We start from the raw sequence: 26,160 nt of genomic DNA, 5'->3' as shown, positions 1-26,160 counted from the left end.
AATGCGTTGATCTTGCAGTGAAAGGAAAAACATCATTAGAACTGTAAAATGCAGAAAATCGAACTGCTAAGATTACTTCGCCTACTAGAATATACATGGAGGAAGAAAGATATTTGTTTGCATGGACAGGTAATAATGTACATAAAATTACAAAGCGAATGTTAGAAATCTTCTGAGGACCAGAACAAATTTAAGCACTATGATCTGACTTCGTAAAAGCCTGGGTGCAAGAAACACTAAGTAGATATTGCATATATTACACTCGATCAAGAAGATCCATTGCGAATGTACACTTGCTCATGCCTTCAAAGATTCTCCTTCTGGACTCGAATTTGAACTATCACCTGTTTTATAGTTCGACCTCACACTCTGCACAAGAAAAAACAATGGCTGTTCACGAAGGCAATTCACAGTACTCATCAAGCAGCCATTATGTGCACATAAAAGAATAAGAATTGTTCCTGAATATCCATATGCGATCTCTACCTGAATTTAACCATATCTTAAGACACTAGGAATCAAAAGAGAAGATTAGGGCAAAAACGGAAGAGACGGCACCTCCAAAAGTGTGATGTAATAGAAGTCCTCCATATGCTGCATAAGCGCACTACCGTCTCTGATGGAACGGTACAGATTAATCTCTGTTTGCAATATTTTTTCAAGAAGCTGCTTCTCCCCTTTCATCTAGGTTGAGTGTCACCAAATAAACTTTGGTTAAAATTTTTGTGAAAGAACAATTTGCCACCAGAGACCATAAACTTCTTTCTTATAAATAAATGGCAGAAAAGATTTTGAATACATACAAACTCACTGACAAGCACATCAGGTGTATACTCTCCAATCACATCACCTTCGTATCCATCTTCTGAAAGATCCAAGTTAGCCTGAAAGTATATTCTTTATGTTAAAGACATGTATAAAATATGAAGAAATTTGTCAAATTGTTGCAGACATAAGTGAACTTCATCTGGAATCCAAAACTCAAAAAGTTCAACTGGAAGATACTCCTTTCAGCTGATAGTTTCCAATCAGGTTGTGCATGTTTTCTATCAATCCTCTTTACATTAACTGTGACCAAGTCAAAACGTGTTTGAGGTTTATAACAAAGATTTTACTCCTCCAAATTACATTCTATCAGAATAATTCTTCCAATTTAACAGCATTTTATTGTCAGGACATGTTCTTTTTGAAAGCAAATAGTTTCCGATCAACATATCAGAGCAAATTCTGTGAGTTGACTTGCTCAACCACAGAGACTGATAACCGATCACTATCGTCGGGGATAGGATGGAAGTTAAGAAAATATTTTCACAGAAAGACATAGTGACCATTGTTGAAGAAGATGACACAGGAAGATAGAAATAACAAAAATCTAAAACTAAAACAGATATAGAAAGAAAACTAAAAAGAACCAAATTCGAGAAGAAAGCTTCATCCTCTTGATGAGCTGGGCGACTCAAGAACCTAATCAACCTACTCAGGTACTAAGTTGAGATTTTAGGAGAAAAATAATTCATTGATTGGTATATAAATTGAGAATATTATGCCTCTATTTATAATGGAGAAAATACATTTGGCTAAATTCGGAACCTCCCAACAATCTCTCATTTTTTGGGAAGGCTTCCCCTCTTGTAATCTGCTCGTTTGAGCTCTCATAATAAAATTCAGCCTCATTTCACAAAAAAAAAAAAAAAAAAAAGAGAAAATACATAAAATCAAAGTACAATTTTTTTTTTTAAATGATGCTGATTTTTATTAAGGCAAAAGCTCAAGAGAGCATATTACAAAGGAGAGAAGCCTTCCCAAACAATGAGAGATTGCTGGGAATTTCCGAATTTTGCCAATTTATCAGCCAAAGAGTTGGCTGATCTAGGAATGAGATTTTAATTACAATGTGTAGAAAATACAATGTCAGCAATACTATAAGTGATGGGCCAGTGGCGCCAAGGGGAGAGGTTGTCTTTGGAACACCAACTAATAACCGTCTTCGAGTCGCCTTTAATGATTAACTTGCCATGGAGATGATCCCTGAAGATTTGGAGGCCGAACAACAAAGCACTAACTTCAGCAGTATTTTTTTTTTTTTTTTTTTTTTTTTTTTTTTGAAATGTAACTTCTGCAGTATTAAAATTGGCAATGCCCACTGAACCAACATAAGAAAGAATAGGGTCTCCATTGTGACCTGTGAACACACCACCTGCTCTTGCTAGTTCAGAATAACCAATAGCACTACCATCAAAATTCAGTTTTATGCAGTGGCATGGGGGAGGATCCCAGATAGCCATACTTGGAGCTCTGCTGGGGCCAGACATATGAGCAATCAAATTCCAATTTTCCTGAAGGGAAACCCTGGATAGAGTGGCAAAATCCTTCTTTGTATGAAGCCAGCTCGAGATAAGGCCGACGACATGAGAAGCTGTGTTGTCAGGGGTGCTAGCTTTGGAGTTGAATCTCCGGTTATTCCACTCGAGCCAAATGCACCATGGAACATGCGCAAGACAGACCGAAAGAATTAACTTGCCCAGCCGAGAAAGGAGAATCCCTCGAACCATCTCAAAGGTGCCAAACAGGTCCTGATGTAGCCCCAGTTGGAGCCCGATTTTCTGAAAGATCTTCATCCAAACTTGCCATGAAAATCCATAGTGTAAGAGGACATGCTAGACTGTCTCTTCGCACTCACCGCAAAGGGGACAAGACAGATCAGGGGCAGTGAAGCCTCTTCTATGAAGGTTGTCTGAAGTAAAGAATTAGTTCTCTAATGGCTAACCACACGAAAAATTTGATTTTGCTTGGCGCTGAGAGTTTCCAAGCCAGATTCGCCTTGTGCTCATGAGTATTGTAGTCTTGCTTTCTGATATGAGAGTAAACCGAAGTGACAGTGAATCGGCCATTATTACTGGGCTTCCAAATCAGCTTATCAACTGAGTGCTCCCGGATAATAGTACTGCTGAGTTTGGTAAGGAGAGACCAAAAAACCAACGATTCCTCATCATTTAATCCCCGACGGAACGGGAGACTCCATGAGTGATCACTCAATGAATCAGCCACAAAGCAAAAGAGGTCGCTTGCCACCCTATGCAGCCCCCGAGAAGTCCTTTGAGAGAGTTCAGGGGCCACACCATTTGGCCAACCAGAAGAGAAGGGTCCTTCCATTGCCCGTATGAAACAAGGTAGCATCTCTGAATACTGGAAGGAACTTGAAAATTGATTTTCATATCGAGGATAAGAGGCGAGCAGCGCCACCCTCTCTCCACCATGCACCCGAAAATTGAAGGTAGAACTTCACCATATTCCTCCATAAATTGTTATGCTTCTTGTTGAAATTCCAAATCCATTTGAGCATAAGAGCTTTGTTCATTTCTCTTGTAGGCCGGATGCCCAATCCTCCCCTGTTACGAGGCATGCAAATACCCCCCGCTGATGATAAGAGTTTACCCCTCCAAGTGGCTAGCCTCTTTTCAAATTTCTCAATGAGGAGGGGACCATAGTGACTCCGAAGGCCGAAAATAAAAAAGTAGGAGCCCAAGATATGTGGTTAGCATATTTCCCACAGAGCATCCCAAATAGTATGCCATATCCCAAAGCCTAGCTAGATCAATGTGATAGCCAAGAAGAGTGGTTTTTCCCCAGTTTATGTTTTGACCAGAATCCAATTCAAATAATCCGATCACGACACACAATTTTCTGATCTGATCCATAGTACCAACCCCAAAGCAAATAGTATCATCTGCAAATTGGAGAATCGGAATATCAAAGGCTGTGCAATCAGTCGTGGGGAGGAGCCATCCCGTGTTCTTGGCCGAGTAGATCAAGGAGGATAGATATTCTACCACCACGTTGAAGAGCAAGGGGGAGAGGGGGTCTCCCTGTCTGATTCCCCTGGTTCCCTTAAAATACCCACAAATTGTTCCGTTGAGAAGGACGGAATAGCTTGCAGAAGAGATGCAGCTTTGGATCCAGAAGCGCCATTTTTCTCTGAATCCCATCTTCCCCAAGAGGGTGTCCAGAAACTTCCAGTTAACTCTGTCAAATGCCTTTTCGAAGTCAAACTTGAGGATGAATCTGGGAAGCTTTTGGACCTTGAAATGATGACTAAGTTCATGACATGCCATAGCTGAATCAAGAATGTTTCTTCCCTTAATAAAAGCACTCTGGCCATGGTGAATGACAATAAGGAGGATTGCCCTGAGACGACTAGCAAGGAGGTGCACAATCACCTTATATGCACTGGTAGTGAAACTGATCGGCCGGAAGTCGGATGGGGAGCTTTGCCCCATCTTTTCTAGTGATGAGGGCGATGAAAGAGGCTCCGATACTCCTATACTTGATGCCATGCTGATAAAAGGAGCAGGTCATGCTGGAAATGTCTTCTCTGATGAAGGGCCAGCAACGACAATAAAATTCCCCATTGAATCCATCCGGGCCGGGAGCATGATCCAAAGGAAGACCAAGGGCTGCAATTTCAATTTCCCGACTAGAGAAGGGGAGCTCGATGAGACTAGCTGCAGTTGATGGAATAACTTGGAGGTTAACCCTTTGGAAGAAGGGCCGGAAGGACCGGTGATCAGAGTATAAATCTGCAAAAAAATTCACCAGTGAGTCAGAAATAATGGTTCAGTCCGAGATGGCCTCACTGTTGACGCTGAGCATGGCAATGTGGTTGGCCCTTCTTCATGCAGAGGCGACTGCATGGAAGAATTTAGTATTAGCATCCCCATCGGAGAGCCATTTGAATCTTGCATGTTGCTTCCAGTGCACTAACTCGCTGTGGGCGAAGGACTGCAATTGCCCTTGAAGGGCATACCTCTGAGAGATTTCCGGAGAAGAGAGACCTCTGACTTCTTCCTTAGAGTTGAGAGCGGCTTTCTGAGCAAGGGCATTGGTTCTCATAGTCGAGGAAGACGCCTTCTTTTTAGAGGCTCAAGACCTCAGCAACGATTTCAACATCTTGAGCTTGATTGGGAAGGTCCACCCGCTCGGGCCAACAACGGTCATATTCCCAAAAGGATTGGAGAGATAGATCAAAAGTGGGGTCTGCCATCTAATTATTGTTGAATCTGAAAAGGGGTGGGGGGGCAACTATTAAAATGGGTATCAATCATAATCGGCCAATGATCAGAGACAACACTATTGAGCACTTTGCCGAAGACATTGTTGTAGAGCTGAAGCCAATCATTGTTGGCTAAGAATCGGTCCAGCTTTGAGAGGATAGGGGCCTGCCTGCCATTTGACCAAGTGAAGGTCTTCCCAGATAGGGCAATATCATCCAGATCCCAGCTACCAATAAAATCAGCAAAATAGCCTCATGGAGGTTGTGATTCTCCGGAACGGCAGGGATTTCTCGTGGCAGAAGCAAGTGACATTGAAGTCACCCACAAGCATCAGAGGAATAGGCCACATTTGACAAGTCCTCAATAGATCCTTCCAAAATAGGTGGCGCTCATAGTGTCTGGTAAGGCCATAGACACCAACTAGGCACCAAATGTTCCCCCAACCTTTGTCTCACAGCTTGATGCCAAGGGAGTAAGAACCACTGCAACAATCAAGCACCTCAGTAGTACTGATGTCCCACATCAGTAGAATACCGCCTGCCGATCCCACTGCATCCACTGAAGCCCAAACAGGCTCCTTTAGATGCCACAACTCACAGATGTATCCAAGGGGTAGAGAAGCCACCTTGGTTTTTTGGAGAACCACAACATTTGCCTTGGTAGAGGCAAGGAGGTCCCGAATGGAGGCACGGTGACGCAAGGACCCAATTCCACGGACATTCCAGGAGAAAATAATCATTGATCATTATTCATCTTCTTTGACTTCTCAGATGCGTGGTTATCTCCCGGGAGAGGCTCCGTGAAGACTGTGCCCATCACCTTGGCAAGTTCCATTATCTGGGCCTAGGTTTTTGGGTCGTATTTGTGTTGTTCTGATTGAAGAGCTGCCACAAAAACTTGAGTTCGTTCACCCGGCTCTGGAATGATGATATCTCCCGTATCTGAGTTGCAGGGGTATCGAGTGGTGGCACTGTGTCCATCCTGTAGAAGCTGCTGCCCTCTAGCTCGGCGTTGGTAGGTTACAACGGGACGGGGAGAGTTGTTTTGCCTGTGGGCACGAGGAGTGCGCTCACTACTTCCAAACTCTGCGTCGGAGAGGTAATTTTCAGGGTGGGGATTTTTCGGGGGGTGAGTTAAGGGGGGGGGGGGGGGGGGTTGGAGTTTGTGGGGTTATGGCGATGATTTGTAGGAGGGTTTTCTATGGGGGGAAGGAAGGTGAGGGTAAGGTTATTTCTGGAGTTAAGACAAAGGGGTGAACGACATCTGGATATGGGTTAAGGGTATTTTTTGTGAGGGACTGGATTGAGTGGGTGGGTGAGTGATGTGTCGGATAAGTGGGGGGGGGGGGGGGGGGGGAGGGGGGGATCACAACTGCTGGGAGGAGGCAGAGTCGAGAGGTGCACCCCAGTGCATTGGCTGGTTGTGTGATTTCCCGAGGTTTGATTGTGCTTTCGGGGACCACATCTCTAAAATCATCCATTGCCGCGATGCTAATACGGATCAAGTATCGCGCTGTATCCACCATAACGCATTTGAAATATTGCCCTTCACATGGGTGAAGAGGATTGATGAGGATCCAGGCCTCATCCAGACGGTGCCAGTGCTCCGTGAGTGGGTCCAAAGCAATGATAGAGCCAAACTCATACACGACTCTCGAAAAGACCGCGTTCTGCCATAGCTCTGTAGGAAGCCCTGTAACTGTGACCCATTGGCCGTACTGGATGGAGGGTGTCGAGGGGAGCCATTCTGAGACCCCGATGATGCCAGAGCTAGTGTGGGGGATGATGGCAAGAGCCGCAAAAGACTCCTGCTGGGTTCCGAAATGAACAAGCCAAGTTTGGGGACTGAGATAGGAGATTCTGGGAGTGTAAGGGAGGTGAAGTGCGTCAATCAGCTAGTGAAGAATGTTGGATTTGATGACGTCGTGGGATGTTTGGACGAGAATGGAGCGAGTCAAAATTCTGCGCCCATCATGGAAAAGGTTTGGTGGGATTTGGATGATTTCGGGTGTTTCTGTGGGAGCAGGGGGGACTGAGGTATGGTTTTGGGGCAAATCAGGAATTTTCGGGGAGGAGGGGGTGCTGTTAGGAGCAGGAGGGGATATTGGAAGGGTGTTTTGGTGGTGCTGGGTTGCGGGGAGGAGAGGTGGAAATCTTACTCTGGCATCATCGGGCCAGATTGGCACTTCTGTTGTGGCTAGCGTCGGGGAGAGACTTTGGAGTGCAACAGCTAGCTCATTCCAACCAAAACCAGAGTTTGTGGCCTCAGGTATGAATAATCTGGCCAAAATGGAGTTTCCTCTTCTATGGGTGATTCGACATTCCCAGCGACCACGGAAGGTAGTCACTGATAAGAGGAAAATCGAGTCCCATGACCAAAGTTCACGGGATTTCTCAATTTTCGTGGTACCTCTCTGGACGTAGATGAATGAAAGTTTTGATCCTGAATGAAAGTTTTGATCCGTCGGCTATGGAGATACGGATCACCGGACCTGATTTTTGGACGACTCTCTCGACGGTAACTCTGCCTTTTCCGTAGTTGAAATGGAAAGACTATTTCGCTTCTTCTGGCGAGAGACCGTCGTCCAGCGAGCTTCTTATTCCTCCGTCGAAGCCTCAGAAAGCTCGTCGGAGCAGTGGCTGGACGGATCCGACCGTCTGTGAGTTTTTCTTCCTCCTCGTGGAGAGTATTTCCTCCATTCTTCTCGTCGCAGCATCGCCGAGCCTTCTATCGGTGTCAAAAAGGCTCGCCGTAGCCTTGCATGAGTAGCGGTGGTCCGGTCGCCGGCCATAGGGATGGTGACCATCAAGAGAGCTCTCTCTCTCATTTGAGGGTTTTGGCGCATGTCAGCAGTTTTGAAATAGACAGCACACGATACGATCGCTAATGGCACACTTTACGAGGAGTTTGTGGGGTTATGGGGATGATTTGTAGGAGGGTTTTCTATGGGGGGAAGGAAGGTGAGGGTAAGGTTATTTCTGGAGTTAAGACAAAGGGGTGAACGACATCTAGATCTGGGTCAAGGGTATTTTTTGTGGGGAACTGGATTGAGTGGGTGGGTGAGTGATGTGTCGGATAAGTGTGTGTGTGTGTGTAGGGGGTGGGGGGTCAGCTAGTATAGTTCCCATGCTAGCTATAAAGATAACGGGGGGGGGATCACAACTGCTGGGAAGGGGCAGAGTCGAGAGGTGCACTTCCCAGTGCATTGGCTGGTTGTGTGATTTCCCGAGGTTTGATTGTGCTTTCGAGGACCACATCTCTAAAATCATCCATCGCAGCGATGCTAATACGGATCCAGTATCGCACTGTCTCCACCATAACGCATTTGAAATATTGCCCTTCACATGGGTGAAGAGGATTGATGAGGATCCAGGCCTCATCCAGACGGTGCCAGTGCTCCGTGAGTGGGTCCAAATCAATGATAAAGCCAAACTCATACACGACTCTCGAACAGACCGCATTCTGCCATAGCTCTGTAGGAAGCCCTATAACTGTGACCCATTGGCCGTACTGACTGGAGGGTGTCGAGGGGAGCCATTCTGAGACCCCGATGATGCCAGAGCTAGTGTGGGGGATGATGGCAAGAGCCGCAAAAGACTCCTGCTGGGTTCCGAAATGAACAAGCCAAGTTTGGGGACTGAGATGGGAGATTCTGGGAGTGTAAGGGAGGTGAAGTGCGTCAATCAGCTAGTGAAGAATGTTGGATTTGATGACATTGTGGGATGTTTGGACGAAAATGGAGCGAGTCAAAATTCTGTGCCCATCATGGAAAAGGTTTAATGGGATTTGGATGATTTCGGGTGTTTCTGTGGAGCAGGGGGGGACAGAGGTATGGTTTTTGGGCAAATCAGGAATTTTTGGGGACGGGGTGCTGTTAGGAGCAGGAGGGGATGTCGGGAGGGTGTTTTGGTGGCGCTGGGTTGCTGGGAGGAGAGGTGGAAATTTTACTTTGGCATCATCGGAGCAGATTGGCACTTCTGTTGTGGCTAGCGTCGGGGAGAGACTTTGGAGTGCAACGGCTAGCTCATTCCAACCAAAACCAGAGTTTGTGGCCTCAGGTATGAATAATCTGGCCAAAATGGAGTTTCCTCTTCTATGGGTGATTCGACATTCCCGACGACCACGGAAGGTAGTCACCAAGAAGAGGAAAATCGAGTCCCGTGACCAAAGTTCACGGGATTTCTCAATTTTCGTGGTAGCTCTCTGGACGTAGATGAATGAAAGTTTTGATCCATCGGCTGTGGAGATACGGATCACCGGACCTGATTTTTGGATGACTCTCTCGACGGTAACTCTGCATTTTCCGTAGCTGAAATGGAAAGACTATTTCGCTTCTTCCGGCGAGAGACCGTCGTCCAGTGAGCTTTGTATTCCTCCATCGGAGACTCAGAAAGCTCGTCGGAGCTGTGGCTGGATAGATCCGACCGTCTGTGAGTTTTTCGTCCTCGTCGTGGAGAGTATTTCCTCCATTTCTTCTCGTCGCAGCATCGCCGAGCCTTCTATCGGTGTCAGAAAGGCTCGCCATAGCCTTGCATGAGTAGCAGTGGTTCGGTCGCCGGCCATAGGGATGGTGACCGTCAGGAGAGCTCTCTCTCTCAATTGAGGGTTTTGGCGCATGTCAGCAGTTTTGAAATAGACAGCGCACAATACGATCGCTAACAGCACACGTTACGATGGTTAACGGCGCACGTTAAGCGAAAAATGCCTATATGTCGCTCCGCTCCTCTCACTCGTAGCAAATCAAAGTACAATTGAACTACCCATGTCCCAGTTACAACCAAAATAGAACTTTTAATTAGAAACAAATTAAACAAAAATTATAGAGATAAAAGAATCAAAACATCTTTGAACTAAAACACTTTTGGTGAGACTTTTTCCCATGAGACTCCTATAAGACTCTACCATGTTAATACTTCCTCTATGAGATCCCTTACCATGAGAGTTATATAAGATTCTCCATCTCTTCAACAAAAACCAAAAGCTTACTTAAACTTGTGTATTATATAAAATAACTCTTGTTTTTGGGGGGGGGAAACATGTAAACTACTAATTTCATTATTGACATTGAACATTAAGACAAGTATGAGAAAAAAAAAACACATATATTTACATGGGCATGCACAGACACAAGCATGCACTCCACCCACACTGTTCATGCAGACATGCTTCGTGCATGCACACGCACACACACACATACACACACTTGTGAACAGAAGGTATGCATGCAATCTATTGATCAACAAACAAAATAATAAAAAGTAGCAACCAGGTAAAAAGATAAGAAAGGAGTCCAGCATCAGTTACCAAAGCATTCTTGATGTCTCCAGCTGTAAGATAAACAGGTTGTGCCACATGGCAATAGCCCATTAGCCTTGGGACTGTGGGGATAATATCCCTATGATTAATTACTCTCCAACTATGTTTAACCTTCTGAAAGTGTGAGTAAAGGTTAGTAAAGCTCTACCAGCATTTATAATAGTTTCTTTGACTAAGGAAATATGGAAGCAACACAATCACCTCATTATACACTTCAGCAAACCTTCTATTCCCAACTCTGGGAGAACCGAAGTTGTACATAGAAACAGAAATTGCTCCAAGTCTGAATGCAGTAAATCGAATAAGCATGTAAAATGTGGCTAGCAAATCCAGTCATGCAGAGGCAAATTCTCACAAAATAGCAGTTTTTTTAGAGAAATAGAATCATGCAATCATATGAAACATGTCTTAAGAATAGTTTATGCTCATTAGACACTATTATAAGTTGATAAAAAACAGATCGACTCGTGTTGATTAAGATGGAGAACACAGTTACACAATAGAATAACAGAACTTACTTTGCCATTTCACTTGAACAGAGATCAAGAGCAAGAAGGGTAGCTAATGCACCACCAAGACTATGCCCAGTCACATAGACATGCCACTTAGGAACAGTTGCTGCAGCATCCTCCCTGGTATGATAACATACTTCATGAACTCCTCATAATAGAAAACCAAATCCACATCTCAAAACTTAGCAATGTAATGGAGACTGTTAGAAAATACATCCAAGGGTATTTTAGTCATTTTACCCTCTACCACTTCAGTGATTAATTTTCTTTATGTAATCTTATTTTGTATGTTAAATTATATCAGTGGTTAAATTTTCATGTACATAGGATATGTGGTTAGGAAAATAAAAGGAGATTTGGGTTTATTAAGTGTATAGGGACATTTTTTGTAATTTGTAACTCAAAACACTTATTTAAGAAGTCTGGGAATTCGTGCACAGTTCCCAACAAAGCCGTTTTAGGCTCTTTAGAAAATTCTTCTCCTTTCTCTTTTTCTCTCAATTTTCTCTTCCTTCCCCCAAATCCTGATTTTTACATGGTATCAAAGCAGTAGATTGTCATTAGGAGTATTCTTTTTTTTTTTTTTTTAAATGATGCTGAATTTTATTAAGAAAGCTCAAACAAGCAGATTACAAGAGGGGAAGCCTTCCCAAACAATGAGAGATTGCTGGGAGGTTCCGAATATTGCCAATTTATCAGCTAAAAAATTGGCTGATCTAGGAACGAGGTTCCAATTACAATGAATAGATGACACAATGTCAGCAATACAATCAGTGATTGACCAATAGCACCAAGGAGGGGAGCTACCTTTTGAACACCAACTGATGAAAGTCTTTGAGTCTCCTTCGACAAGCAACTTGCCATGAAACCACTCTTTAAAGATTTGGAGGCCGAATAGAAGAGCACTCACTACAGCAGTATTTGAATTAGTAATACCCACCGGCCCTGCATAGGATAGAATAGGGTTTCCATTGCTGTCTCTGAAAACACCACCAGCTCCAGCCGGCCCAGGACAGCCTAAAGCACTACCATCAAAATTGAGTTTGATGCAGTCGTAAGGGAGAGGATCCCAGGTGGCCATAACCGAATTCCTACAAGGGCCCACCATATGCGGGATCAAACCCCAATTTTCCCGAAGGGAAACGCCCGATAGAGAAGCAACCACGTTCCTAGAATATAACCAACTCGAGATAAGGCCCACTGACTGAGAAGCTATATTATCCGGGGTGCTAGCCTTGGAGTTGAATCTCCAGTTGTTTCGCTCAAGCCATATGCACCATGGGACATGCGCAAGGCATGCTAAGAGAATTATCTTGCCCAACCTAGGAAGGCATATCCCCATAACCATCTCATAAGTGTCAAAAAGGTCCTGATGCAGCTCCATTTGGAGACCAATCTTCTAAAATATCTTCATCTAGACTTGCCAAGAAAAATCACAATGTAAGAGAACATGCTGGACTGTTTCGTCGCACACACCACAAAGGGGACAAGTACGATCGAAGGCAATGTGACCTCTTTTATGGAGGTTGTCAGAGGTGAGGATTTGTTCCCTGATGGCCGTCCACATGAAGAATTTGATTTGACTAGGTGTTGAGAGCTTCCATGTCAGGTTTGCCTTGTGCTCATGCATGCTGTAATCTTGCTCTCTAATGTGAGAGTAAGCGGATGCAACTGTGAATCGGCCGTTAATGCTAGGCTTCCATGTCAGTTTATCAACTACATGCTCACGAATAGTAGTGCTATCGAGTCAGGAGAGGAGGGAGCAAAAAGCCAAAGTTTCCTCATCATTTAATCCCCAGCGAAACGTGAGACTCCATGAGCGATCTCTCCCAGAATCAGCCACTGAGCAAGAGAGGTCCCTTGCCACCCTAGAGAGCCCCGGGAAGTCTTCGGAGAGGGGGCGGGAGCCACACCATTCATCCGACCAAAAGAGGAGGGTCCTTCCATTGCATGTGTGAAAAGAAGTTGCATCTTTGAATATTGGGAGGAGCTTTTGAATTGATTTCCATATCGGGGATAGGAGGCAAGTAGCGCCCTCCTCCCTCCACCAGGAACTCGAAGGTTGAAGATAGAACCTGACCATATCACGCCATAGGCTGTTATGTTTGATGTTGAAGTTCCAGATCCATTTGAGCAAAAAGGCATTGCTCATCTCCTTCGTAGGCCGGATGCCTAAACCACCCTGATTGTGGGGCATGCAAATATTCCTTCCAACTCACCAAATGATATCTGAAGGTGTCCTCTTATCCTCTCCAGATAAAACGCCGACATATGGTGTCAATCCTGTTGCAAATGGAGCCTGGACAGTGCATGAAAGATAATAAATAGTTTGGCAGTCCTGCCAAACAAGACTTGAGGAGAGTGAGTCACCCAACAGTAGATAAAAGCTTGCCCCTCCAAGTAGCTAGTCTCTTCTCAAATTTCTCAATGAGGGGGGGGACCAAAGTTTCGCTAAAGGCCGAGAGTCAAAGAGTGGTAGTCCAAGATATTAACTAGCAAATTTCCCACTGAGCACCCCAAATAGTCAGCCATACCCTGAAGCACAGGTGAGTCAATATGATAGCCTAAGAGGGTGGTTTTCTTACAGTTAATGTTTTGACCAGAAGCCAGTTCAAATAGTCCCAATACAGCACGCAGTTTTTGGATCTGATCCATAGTACCAACCCCAAAGCAAATGGTATCGTCTGCAAATTGAAGGATAGGCACATCAAAGGCTACACAATCTATCGTGGAGAGGAGCCAACCCAAGTTTTTAGCCGAATAGATCAAAGATGATAGGGGCTACGACATTGAAGAGCAAAGGGGAAGGGGGTCTCCCTACCTGATGCCCTTGGATCCCTTAGAATACCCGTTGGTTGTTCCGTTGAGAAGAATGGAGTAGCTTATAGAGGAGATGCAACTTTTAATCCAGAAGCGCCATTTTTCCCCGAACTCATCTTCCCTAGGAGAAGATTCCAATTAACTCTGTCAAAAGCTTTCTCAAAATCAAGCTTTAGGATGAATCTGGGAAGCTTTAAAGCCTTAAAATGTTGGATGAGCTTGTGACATGCCATGGCCGAATCTAATATATTTCTTCCCTTGATAAAAGCACTCTGGCCATGATGAATAGCAATAGGGAGAACCTCCCTGAGGCGATTGGCAAGGAGGCGCGCAAGCACCTTGTAAGCACTGGTGGTGAGACTGATCGGCCGGAAGTTGGAAGGAATTTTTGCCCCTTCTTTTTTAGGGATGAGGGCAATAAATGAAGCTCTGATGCTCCTATATCTGATGCCATACTGATAAAAAGAGTGGACCATGCAGGCAATATCGTCTTTGATGAAGGGCCAGCGTCGGCGATAGAATTCCCCATTGAAACCATCCCGGCCCGGAGCATGATCCAAAGGAAGACCCAATGCTGCTTTTTCAATTTCCTTACTGCATAAAGGGAGCTTGATGATACTAGTTGCGGCCGAAGGAATAGTATGGAAATGAACCCTTTCGAAGAAAGGGCGAACTGGTTGGCCATCAGAGTATAATTCTGCAAAAAAGTTCACCACTGAGTCTGAAATAAGGGATCGATCCGAGGTACTCTCACCATTGACACTGAGCGTGGTGATGTGGTTAGCTCTTCTCCGTGCAGTGGTGACTGCATGAAAGAATTTAGTATTGGCATCCCCCTCAACGAGCCAGTTAAATCTTGCACGTAGCTTCCAGTGCATGAGCTCACTATGAGCGAAGGACTGCATTTGCCCTTGGAGGGCATATCTGTGAGTTACTTCCGAGGAAGAAGCCTTTCTCGCAGAGGCCCAAGATCGTGGCAACGACTTCAACATCTTGAGCTTGGTTGGGAAAGTCCACAGGGCGGGCCGGCCACGACCATCCTCTCCCAGAAGGACTGGATAGAGGGGTCCGCCATCCAGCATTGTTGAATTTGAAAGAAGGGGGGGGCAACTGCCAAAGTGGTTGTCTACCATAATCGACCAATGGTCGGAAACAACCTTATTGAGGACTTTGCCTGTGGCATTGCTGCATAACTGGAGTCAATCATTGTTGGCTAAGAAGTGGTCAAGCTTGGAGATGACGGGAGGTTGTCTGCCATTTGACCAAGTGAAGGTCTTCCCAAATATGGTAACCTCATCAAGATTCCAGCTGCCAATAAAGTCTGTAAATAGCCTCATGGAGGTAGTGATTCTCCGGGAGGGCGGAGATTTCTCGTGGCAGAATCGGGTAACATTGAAATCTCCCGCAAGCATCAGAGGAATGGGCCACCTCTGACAAGTCCTCAAAAGGTCATCCTAGAACAAATGTCTCTCATGGTGTATAGTAGGACCATACACACCCACAAGGCACCAAATGTTCCCCGATCCTTTGTCTCTCAATTTGATTCTAAGGGAGTAAGTGCCACAACAACGATCAAGCACCTCAATGCTATTAGTGTCCCACACCATCAAAATGCCGCCAGCCGATCCAATCACATCCACAGAAATCCATCCAGGCTCCTTAAGAGGCCACAACTCGCGGATCTATCCAAGGAGCAGAGAAGCCACCTTGGTTTCTTGAAATATAGCAACATTTGCCTTGGTAGAGGCAAAGGTGTCCCGAACTGAGGCACGACGACGCACGGATCCAATTACACAAACATTCCAAGAGATAATGATCATTGATCACTAGTCTTCTTCTTGGACTTCTCAGACAGGTGGTTATCTCCCCGGAGGGGGTCCGTGTAGATGGTGCCCATCATCACCTTGGAAAGTTCCACTATCTGTGCCGAGGTTTCTGGGTCGAATTTTTGTTGTTCTATCTGAAGAGCAACCACATACTTCTGAGCTCTTTCACCGGTCTCTGGAAAGATGTAGTCCCATTTGTTAATAGAATGCCTTTGTTTGTGTTAGAAGGAAAAATACCAATGCAAGTTCTTTTGCCGTTCGTGCCATTATTTCCTATTTCTCCCCAAGTGTTTGGATGTGTTTGTTTTGCTCTTGTATTTGGGTCTTCCAGGGATAAGTTGTCTCGAGCAGTTAAGTGTGTATTTTTGGGTTACTCTAGCAAACTAAAGGGGTACAAATGTTTTTGTCTGTCAACTAGAAAAACATTTGTATCTGCTGATGTTACTTTCTTTAAGGATGTGTCGTTTTTTCCTCTGTGTCTTTACCTTCAGATCTTGTTGCCTCACCTGAACCGGCACCAGTTATCCCTGTACTAGTTGATGAGCCTGTTGGACCGTCACAAGCTATCATTGTCGAGAAACCATTACAGGTATACAAACGCCGGAAATAAGTATCACAAACGACTCTCTCACCGGACCATGACTCTTAACTCTTCTCAAGATCTACATCTTTCTATTGCACTCAAGAAGGGTGTCAGGAAAGGTAAAGGTATGTTGTATCCATTATCTCAGTTTGTGTCTTTTTGTTTCTTATGACTCCTATAAAAATTTTGTTCGTCCATTTCTTCCCGCACTATCCCTTCTTTAGTGTAGGAGGCTCTCTTGTCGCCTCATTGAAAGCAAGCTATGGATGTTGAAATGGATGCTTTGATAGATCGGGGCACTTGGCAACTATGTGATCTACCATCATGGGCTATAGTTGTTGGCTATCGCTGGGTTTATACTATCAAGTATAATGTAAACGATTCTATCGAGCGGTATAAAGCTCGGTTGGTTGTGAAGGGGTATACTCAAACCTTTGGTATTGATGTGTTTAAAACCTTTTGGCCTGTTGCTCGTGTATTGTCAGTTCGTATTTTGATTTCAGTTGCAGTGAATCAAGGGTGGTTCCTATGTCAATTGGACATTAAAAACACCGTCTTATATAGTGATCTGGAAGACGAGGTATAAATGGAGCAACCTCCAGAAGCGAGTTATGGGCTAAATCAGAGTCAACGTGCTTGGTTTGAAAAATTCAGCCAAGTTGTGGTATCTATGGGGTTCTCGAGGAATCAATGTGATCACTCCTTGTTTGTCAGGAAGAGGTCCACTGAAATTGCAGTGTTTTTTGTTTATGTAGATCACATTATATTATTTGGGAGTGATATTTCTAGTATAGAGGATACCAAGTCTCGTTTGTCTGCACATTTTCAAACTAAAGACTTAGAACCGTTGAAATACTTTCTGGGATTGAAGTGGCAAAAAGTAAAGATGGCATTGAGATGACACAACGTAAGTATGTCACAAATAAGGTTCAAGAGTATGGTTTGTTAAGAGCCAAGCTAGCTAATACCCCAATGGAAGTGGGACATGATCTCCATGATGAGCAGAGTGATGAATTAAATGACAGAACACAGTATCGGAGGTTAGTGGGAAAGTTAATTTTTTTTTTTTTTGAAAGAGATGTATTAATAAAATGAGAGAAAGAAGTTTGTAAGTTAATTTCTACTCTAGAATGTAAGTGGAAACATGTTCCAAGATCGACAAATCATTAAGTCGACGCTCACACAAAAAAGGGTGTTTCCCTCCAACATCTTGTTGTGGAGGAAATGTCTTTCTAGCTAGCAAGGTTTGTAACTTCTCTACTTTCGTAATGCATTCACAAATTTCTCTCAAAAAAAATAAAATGAGAGAAATTACAAAATTTGGGGGAGCAAGTCCCTTACAACCAGCGATTGTAGGGTAGCTCCCTGCCTGGCAAGCACATCTGCTGCCGCATTAGCAAATCTCAGAATGTGAGTCCAAATACAAGAAACAAGTGAGGTAATTTCTAAAATTTCACAAAAGGTATCCCAATGCTGCCACGGGGGAGGGGATGCACTCTCATACCATCCAATAATCACTTTTGAGTCTCCTTCGATATGAAGAGGACCGCTGCATTTATCTCTGAAGACATGCAGACTAGAGAGGAGGCCATGTAGCTCTACAAACGTAGATATGCCTAGGGGTTGGCAAAAGAGAAAATTTGATTGTCGAAATGATCTGAAATAACTCCTCCAAAACCAGAAATCCCAGGATTATTAAGAGACGAGCCATCAAAGTTTAACTTTAGGTGACCGGGTTCAGGAGGAGTCCATTCTTGCAAAATCGGGGACTTTGTCCCAGAGTGCATTATAGCCAAATTTCTCCAGTTTTCACGGATAAGGGTGCTCAAAAAAGAAGAGAAGCATTTCTTAGTTAGAAGCCAAGTAGATATATGACCCACCACTCGATCCACAACCCGATCTGCAGATTCACATTTTGCATCAAATCGTCTTCTATTGCGCTCATTCCAAAGCCCCCACGGGATGAAACTAACACAGGCAAAGAGTTAGTTTATGAAACAGTTATTAGACCTGACATTTCTTTTGCCGTTAAGTGTAGTGAACCAGTTTATGGAACGTCCTCTAAAAATATACTAAGAAGCTGCACAAAGAATTTTAAGGTATTTGAAAGGAAAAAGAGGAAAAGGTCTTTTCGTTAGACCTAACAATCATAGGAATATAAAGGCTTTCTCTAATGCAGATTATGCAAGGTCCAAACTGGACAGAATGTCAACCTCTGGATATTGTGTCTTCCTAGGAGGAAATTTGGTTTGTTGGAGAATTAAAAAGCAGAATATTTTTTTTATGAAAAAAAAAAAGCAAAATGTCGTAGTCTGATCTAGTGCAAAAGCTGAATAAAGGGCGATGACTCATATAATAAGCGAGTTGATGTGGGTTAAATCAGTCTCACGAGAATTAGTTTTCAACCAGGATGAGCCGATGAACATGTTTGTGATAATCAGGTTGCAATCTTTATTGCAAGTAACCCAGTTTTCCATGAGAGGAATAAACATATTGAAGTGGATTGCCACTTCATTTGAGATGCGGTGATGAAGAAGGAAGGAGTAATTCCATCTCTTCGATATGGTGATCAATTGGGAGAAGTCTTCACCATGGCCCTTAACAAGCGAGAACTTATATCATTCTGCAACAAGTTGGAACTCCTGGATATATATGCTCCAGTTTGAGGGGGGTGTTAGAAAATACATCCAGGGGTATTTTGGTCAATTTACCACTTCGGTGGTTAATTTTCTATATGTAATCTTATTTTGCATATTAAATTATATTATTGGTTAAGTTTTCATGTACATAGGATGTGTAGTTAGGGAGATATAAGGAGATTAGAGTTTATTAAGTTTATAGGAGCATTTTTGTAATTTGTAACTCAAAACACTTATTTAAGAAGTCTAGGAATTCATGCACAGTTCCCAATGAAGCCTTTTTAGGCTCTTCAGAAAATTCTTCTTCTCCTTTCTCCTTTTCTCTCAATTTTCTCCTCTTCCTTCACCCAAATCTTGATTTTTATAGAGACACTTTTTGGTTAAGACCACATGATAAGCAACCTCTCTTTTGCCATACTAGCATACAATTGGAAAGTAGAGGTACTCCTATGAACAGTAATCAAAGATGACAAAGATCAAAAAATTGAGAATGAAATAATGGCAGTTATTTTTCTTGGCATGATCCAAGATCAGATTTTAACATTGTTAAAAAAATCAACCAAGAAAAAGATTCGAGAGTATTGGTGGAGAAAACTTACGTAAACCCTATTGAGCTTTTAAGGAGAGACATGATTCTATTCCTCACAGAATCATATGCATTCAAAAAACCACTGTGAACCTGAACGGGTAAATCTTGATTTAGCAAATCAAAGATATTAGTGACTAGCCTTTGACAATTGCAAATCACTATTCTTAGGCTATCTATTAATCAGCAAAACACATTTTCCACCAAACTAACTCTAGTCTTACCTGTACTTCTTGTGTGGAATCACCTCCAAGTCTCTCTGGATTTAGCCTGTAAATTAAAGTAATTGCAGATGAAAGTAACAATTGAAGAAGAAGTAGATAACAATGTATTTGTTGGACTGTTCAAATATAGAACTACCCAGCAGGAACTAGCATCAAATCAGTCAGCAGATCTTTCCATTTTGCCTGACAACAAAACCAAATATATAATGAGAGAGAGACAGAGAAAGGGAGAGAGCAAGAGAGAGAGAGAGAGAGAGAGAGAGAGAGAGAGCACTGACCTGTTCAGTTCCTCTGAAAGAAACTACCAATCGTTTAAGCAGGGAATCACGCCAAATGGCAACCTGCAGTTCATCAAATTTAGTTGTCTCAAGAAACTTGCACTATTTTAGAAGATCCTCAAGTAGAGCCAAACTCCAACTTCCCTAAGCCTTTATTTAAGGAAGGGTAAATCACCCAAATATCCCTAAAATTTCTCATAAATATCCACACGTCCCTGGTTTCAAATTAGCACCTACCAGCCCTTGTAATGTCAGCAAAGTACTTACATAGTTCTATACCACAAAAGTGATATTATCACTTTTGAGTCCATGTATTACTTAAAGAATGTGGGATCATACCAGAGATCCAAGTCAAAAACCTCACTAAAAGGTCGTCAACATTCTAACATAGTCTCTGGACAAGTCCACCATCATTTATCTGGACCATGGTTACCAGAAAGGCCGAAACTCTTTATGCGAGTAGAAAACTTGTTCCCTCAAAAATGCAAATTTCAAAACAAAAATTTCGTAAATCTAATGGGACCTATTGAATAATTTACAAAAAATAAATTAAACTTTTTGAAATTTTTTATTAAAATAACTATATTTCTTTTTAAAGAAAACTAAATTATGTATCTCTCCAAATAAGAGGTAAAATGAAAACTTGCAATGTTTAGAGTAACTTGTTTAACTAATTAAATTTTATCAGAACTAACTAATCATTTTAACTTTATTCAATAATTAATATCAATGAGAAATTTATCAGTAAGCGATTAGCCTAAAATCATTCAAATGTTTCAGTTCTTATCTGTTTCTTATAAATTTCTAAATGTTTCTTGTTCGTTTTGTTAATGTTTCATTAAATTTTTTCAAATGTTTCTTATTTGTTTCTTAATTCTCTTTGTTACAAATTTTTTTACCGCATTTCTCATTTTTGTTTCCCATTTCCTTTTCCTATTTGATGATTTGCATTTGGCATCACATTGAACAAGGGATACATGGACCCAGATGTCATAATATCACTTTTATAGAGCAAATAGATTTTTTTCTATGCTACAAACTGATGGAATTTAACAACAGGACAGATTATGTAGGTATCTTTTCTGATATTACAAGGGTATGTAGAAGTTGATCTGAAATCCAGGGTGTGTTGATAGATGCACAATAGTTAAGGATTGTGTAAGTAATTAAACCATCTAAGAAAGTAAGTCATGACTGTTAAGGCTCTCTAGAACTCACCTGAGTATCAGTGGACACGTTATCAAGAAAACATATCTTTTCAAACTCAGATTTAATAAAACTGGGACGGCCCAAGGAAGTAGCAAGCATTGCCCAAGCTTCCATTGCACTCTCAGCAGTTGAGAACAAAGCCCTCATCTCTTCAGCTTTTCTTTCATCCAATGATACTCTATCCGCAGTATTTTGTCTCTTTCCATCCATGGAATCATCAGCCACCTGACTCGTGCTAGGACCACGAAGGCCTCTCACACTTTCACCTTGTCCAACTGAAACTGCTCCAGCTTTCTGTTGAGATAATATTTGGGTCAGGACTACTAATCCTCCTAAGATAACATCTGTCTGTCTTAGAAGATCCAATGAAGCCTTCTTTATGTCAGATAATGAAGACTCAACTGCCTCCATTTTAGACTTTGAACTGCCAGGGAGGAGCTCTTCCTCCTTACCAGAAGGAGTAGCTAACCCAGATTCAACATACTCCGCTTCAGCAATCCTTCTAAATTGTGAGCCCATTTTCTTCAGTAGCTCAAAACCACCCCAGCTAATCTTCTCTTTTACAGGGAGACCAAGCTTCAGGACAACTGTTTGATTGATAAAATCAGTGAAACTTTTCCAAAAATACTCATCTGATTCCTTTGACTCGTCATCTTTTTGATCCATGTTAAAGAGACTATCATTAATCAGGACGTTAGGTAGACCCTTCCCCTCTCCATTATCCAAGTTATCAATGAAACCTTTTTGACTATTCTCTGGCTGTGAAAACTGATCTAGAGAGTCACCAGAGCTATCAATTTGGCAACTATAACCATCAGAAGATTGATTGCTAGGACGGTACATGTTCAATGATCTCAACTGCCCAAATGCAGACTCTACAAATTGACGAGCTTGTATGCCCTCAGAACCAAGAAGCATTTTCAAACCAGAGTCAAAACCATTTCTCTTCAGAAAGTCTGGCATTAAAGATATCCACCATTGCTGCTGTTCTTTGTCAATTTCTTCAAAACTTTTGTATTTGATCTGATGCAACCAACAACTATACTGATATTACAGAGTGAACAAAAAAAAAAAAAAAGAGGGAAATGAAGCAGCTTTCTGACAAATTTAAAAAGTTCTGACAAACAGTGAGAGGAAAGTATCTTTCCTTCTTATATACCCATCCCAAGAAGAATTCTGAAAGCATAATAATATTACAAAAAATTTAACAAAATTGTGCCACCTGATAAGAACAGACAAAGGAGTCATTTTGGAACAGTTTAAACTTTCTTTTGAAAGGAAACAAAGTCGTCCATTATCCAAGTTTTAGAGTTAGATTTTATGCCATATGGTTTGCATTTTAGTCCCACATGGATTAATGAGTACAAAGATTTTGAGTTTATTAGTTAGGAAAGAGGTTTCCAAGGTTGGCTGGTCATTTTGGGATGGGCCTTGGACCCAACTTAACACAATCAATTGTCCCACCTGATCATTTTCATCATCTGCCTGTCTGTCTTTCTCTATTTAAGAATGCACCAATTTTTTTGACCCCAAAATGAGAATTATAAAACAAGGAACAATGGAAGATTTTGAGATCAATAAAGTCAGCGAATGGTGAGGTTGAAGTGATGGGCATGCAAGGAATTGGTGTAAACAAGAGAATGGGTTAGGATCAGCCTTCAAATTTTTGTGTCCTCCTATGATTTCTGACCTTACCCCTGGATTCTAAATGATAGTTAACAAAACTTACCTCTAACTGTATCTTGCCACCACCTCCCATGCCCTCTAATTCCACAAGCACATCATGCAAATTTCCTGGAAAAAAAAACATTTTCAAGAAAGATGCCGGCCAATCAAACTGCCTTCAGATTAACTAGTGTATATCAAAGTAGCATGTATATAATTTATCAAATCATGAATGTCATGATGCTTTTTCCTTCATAAGTAACAATTTCAGTGTACCATAAATTTATATCAGTTGAATACCAAAGGCTTGCCATAAAAATTATGATTCATTCACCAAAGAAGAAATATTTCTGAGGTTAGGATTGAGTTAAGCAAGAAAGGTACTAAGACTTTGAAACAAAGTAACTCATCTAGTAGATCAGAATTGTCAGTAGCCAGCCGTCACTCAGTGAAACCTTGAACTAATTTGATAATTACAATGAGACATGATAGTAAGCTCACCATCACAAAGGGATTCCAGGTCTATTCCTGCATTACCCATGCGCTTATGTGGAGCAACAAGATTTGCATCCCAAGCTGCCAACTGAGTTGTGAACATTAAAGGCTTGGAATCAGAAGATATAGCATATAATTCAGCAAGCCACTAGAAGATATTCTTGAAAGTGTATATGGACCTGCAAGTTTTTTGTTGGTGGTTTCTTAATATTAAGAGTGAAGTTCTCATTCCATACTGGCTCTTTTGTCCTGAAGACACAGGAAATAACAACCTTGACTAAGCCCTCTTTGTAGCACGTGCAGGTCAAATAATAAGTAAAAAAAGGAACAGAAAGAACCTAAAGGGTCAGACTCCTAGAATCCTCTTTCAAGGGCATAGTCATTGGTAACTTACGCCCATTTGACCTTGCTTTTTGCCACCTGACCATCAAACTGTATCACCACATATGGATCACTTGTCCCCTGATAGATAAAACATGATTCAATCTCCCATGTTTAGCATAACCATACAAATTATGTAATCAGCAAACTAAAGACGCACAAAAGTCAGTCTGGTTATCTTTGTGTTTTTTCCCTTTTACCTCAATTTTCAGGTAAATGATGCAAACTAGCCAAAGTTAATTGGCCTTTTTCAAAAAGGAGAATGACAAGAATTCAAAAATCCAAGCCAAGAGGAAAGGGTTTGATTATCAGCCAATTCTTTGGCTGATAAATTGGCAAAATCTGGAACCTCCCAGCAATCTCTCATTGTTTGGGAAGGTTTCCCCTCGTGTAATTTGCTCGTTTGAGCTCTCATGATAAAATTCAGCATCATTTCAAAAAAAAGAAAATCCAATATTTCAACTGCTTCCCACTCTATTCTGTAAATGAGCTTGTGGCCCAAAAGGCCCCCCTAGAGTAGCCACTTAGTGCATATTAAAAGGTATAAAAGTGAGTTGGATCAAGGGTATGAACCACACTAGGATACTCATATATAAGGGAAAAACAAGTTGTAACTATCTAGTATAGGTTCGGACTCACACTTAAAAAAAGTTTACAATCCTAGAAATACGAATAACCATCTCCAAAGATAGCTTCTTCAAGGTCAAAATAAATTTTCCCAAACTTCTTTTCTTGAACTCAAGCAAAGGATCCTTTACTCATGTGCTAGGGGGTTTTACATAGACTTGGATTATAAATAATTTCAAGCCAACTCAAAGTTGGAGTGCCTGAGACTCAAAAACCCAAAGAAAACTAAAATCGCCAGAAGACCTATGTGTAGAATACAGGTTAGTCAAAATATGTAGCTCATGTACATTATTCGGATGTAGTCTAAGTAAACTAAAAAACAGAAATACTTCCACTTGATTGGTTTTTTCATTGACCAAGATAAAATTTTCTCTCTGAAGATAGTCCAATATTAGTAGCTCCTTGCAGTTTCTGGTTTCTACATGTAACAGCAACCTTCTTCTTAAGAAGCTTGTACCACTTCATAAGCATATTCCTTTTAAAGCTTGTCAATGACTGAGAAAACATAGAAACCAAATAAAAAATTAGTAAATTCTAGCTATGTCACTTGAGCTTTGTAACACATCTGGAGTTCTGAGACTTCCACTTTCTGCTCCAATATTATCTGATTATGAGTATCAGTTTTCTTAAAACTGAAACAAGCTTGCAGATCATTTGAAGTCCCAACCAACGTAGTTATTTTGGCGCAAAAATTGGACCTTCCTAGGCTTTTTAGGTGTCATAAACTTTTTCTGATAATTTTCCTTTTAACTTCTTCAAAGTCATCTAACTGTGCTAGCTCCAACTGCTCTAAGGCTAGTACCACAAGCTTCTACTCTATATGTTAACAAACTAATTCCAACCAACACAACAAGCAGCTGTGAGGATTTTGTTTAAAATCCAAAACGCCAAATCAGAGCCCTCAAACGTCAACAAATAGTGGTTAGATAGGAACATACCCAAGGATCCATGATAGGAAGATCCACACCCTTTTTCAATTTTATAAACAACTGCCCATCATATATCTCACGTATAAAGAACCTGCACTATATAAACGTTAGACAGTGACACCCGAAACGTATAAAAAATATCAGCTTCCGGAAAAAATAATTACAAAACACTGAAGTTCCTACTCAGAAAGAAACACTGTTTGGCAACCAGCACCGTCCATTTCGCGCTTGCCAACATTATCCTACTCAAAAAGAAAGAAAAAAACAATCAGATGACCAAATTCAAACAAAATGTAAGTGAAACAGTGCGAACAAAGTAGAACATTCGGAGGCAAAGAACTCACTGGTGGGTCCGTGTAAGCTTCAAATGCAAAACCAGCTAAAACGACTGCGAGGTTGAGATCAAAGGGAGGTCGTTCGCTTTCTTCTGCTTCGGATTCTTTCTGCTTTTCCAGACTCGTTTGGCAGAAGCAGCGGAATGAACACCTGCCACGACCGCGATATAATCGACAGACCTCAACAACCTTCGCAGCTTTCATAGCGAAGCGCTTGGTCTCCGAATCCGAAGTGAATCGAAGCCTCTGAAGAAGGAAGGAATTTGACGACGGGAAGAGGCTAAATCGAATTGCATGAAGATGACTCTTGAAGTTAATCAAAAGCGCCATGAGACACTCAGACTCGAAGAGCAAAGACTAGAAAGAAAACACAGAGGGCAATGGACTCCTGTTCTAACACCTCATACTCTACTCGTGTATGTCACTCCTGTTATCGCCTGCGACTTTTTCTATCCTTCCTTCGAGTCAGACGGTGGCCACTGTTACGAGCGTCAGCAAGACGGATATTTGAAGCGCAAGCGAATTCCAGAAGAAGCGTGATCTCTCGATTGGAAGATAACGAAGCGCCTCCCCGCGGTTGCTCGTGTGCTTGGCCTTGGCTCCACTGGGTGCTTCTTGGGACCACCGCGGTTGACCCCCCCCCCCCCCCCCCCCCAACTTGAGGATTCATAAGCTTATTTTACA

At 42.1% G+C, this 26,160-nt stretch overlaps 1 protein-coding gene across 5 annotated transcripts; it reads right to left on the bottom strand.

The window, feature by feature from the left end:
• Window positions 1-71: 71 nt before the first annotated feature.
• Window positions 72-26,075, bottom strand: LOC137951245 (uncharacterized). 5 transcript variants are annotated; one of them, XM_068797838.1, is made up of 19 exons: window positions 25,877-26,075; window positions 25,486-25,722; window positions 25,325-25,383; window positions 25,151-25,232; window positions 23,599-23,666; window positions 23,384-23,453; window positions 23,211-23,292; window positions 22,774-22,838; window positions 21,054-22,067; window positions 19,836-19,898; window positions 19,694-19,740; window positions 19,558-19,603; window positions 19,347-19,426; window positions 10,886-10,999; window positions 10,569-10,650; window positions 10,356-10,481; window positions 804-884; window positions 559-684; window positions 72-369 (listed from the first exon to the last, which is right to left on the bottom strand). In XM_068797838.1, exons 2-19 carry the CDS (start codon window positions 25,678-25,680, stop codon window positions 298-300), a joined length of 2,472 nt encoding a protein of 823 aa, XP_068653939.1. In that variant the 5' UTR covers window positions 25,681-25,722; window positions 25,877-26,075; the 3' UTR covers window positions 72-297. The 5 variants fall into 5 exon arrangements, with proteins under 5 accessions (XP_068653939.1, XP_068653934.1, XP_068653955.1 ...); XM_068797833.1 differs by having other exon boundaries at window positions 25,486-26,075; XM_068797854.1 differs by lacking the exons at window positions 25,325-25,383; window positions 25,486-25,722; window positions 25,877-26,075 and having other exon boundaries at window positions 23,543-23,666; window positions 25,151-25,175.
• Window positions 26,076-26,160: the final 85 nt, after the last annotated feature.

This window comes from Aristolochia californica, unplaced genomic scaffold (genome assembly GCF_029961685.1).
Source record: "Aristolochia californica isolate CCGP_79_NKW_82.1479 unplaced genomic scaffold, dmAriCali1.0.hap1 SCAF_1, whole genome shotgun sequence".
In the NCBI taxonomy this organism is placed as follows: domain Eukaryota; kingdom Viridiplantae; phylum Streptophyta; class Magnoliopsida; order Piperales; family Aristolochiaceae; genus Aristolochia; species Aristolochia californica.
Note: the sequence above shows the minus strand (reverse complement) of the source record. Positions and strands in the feature narration are given on the sequence as shown.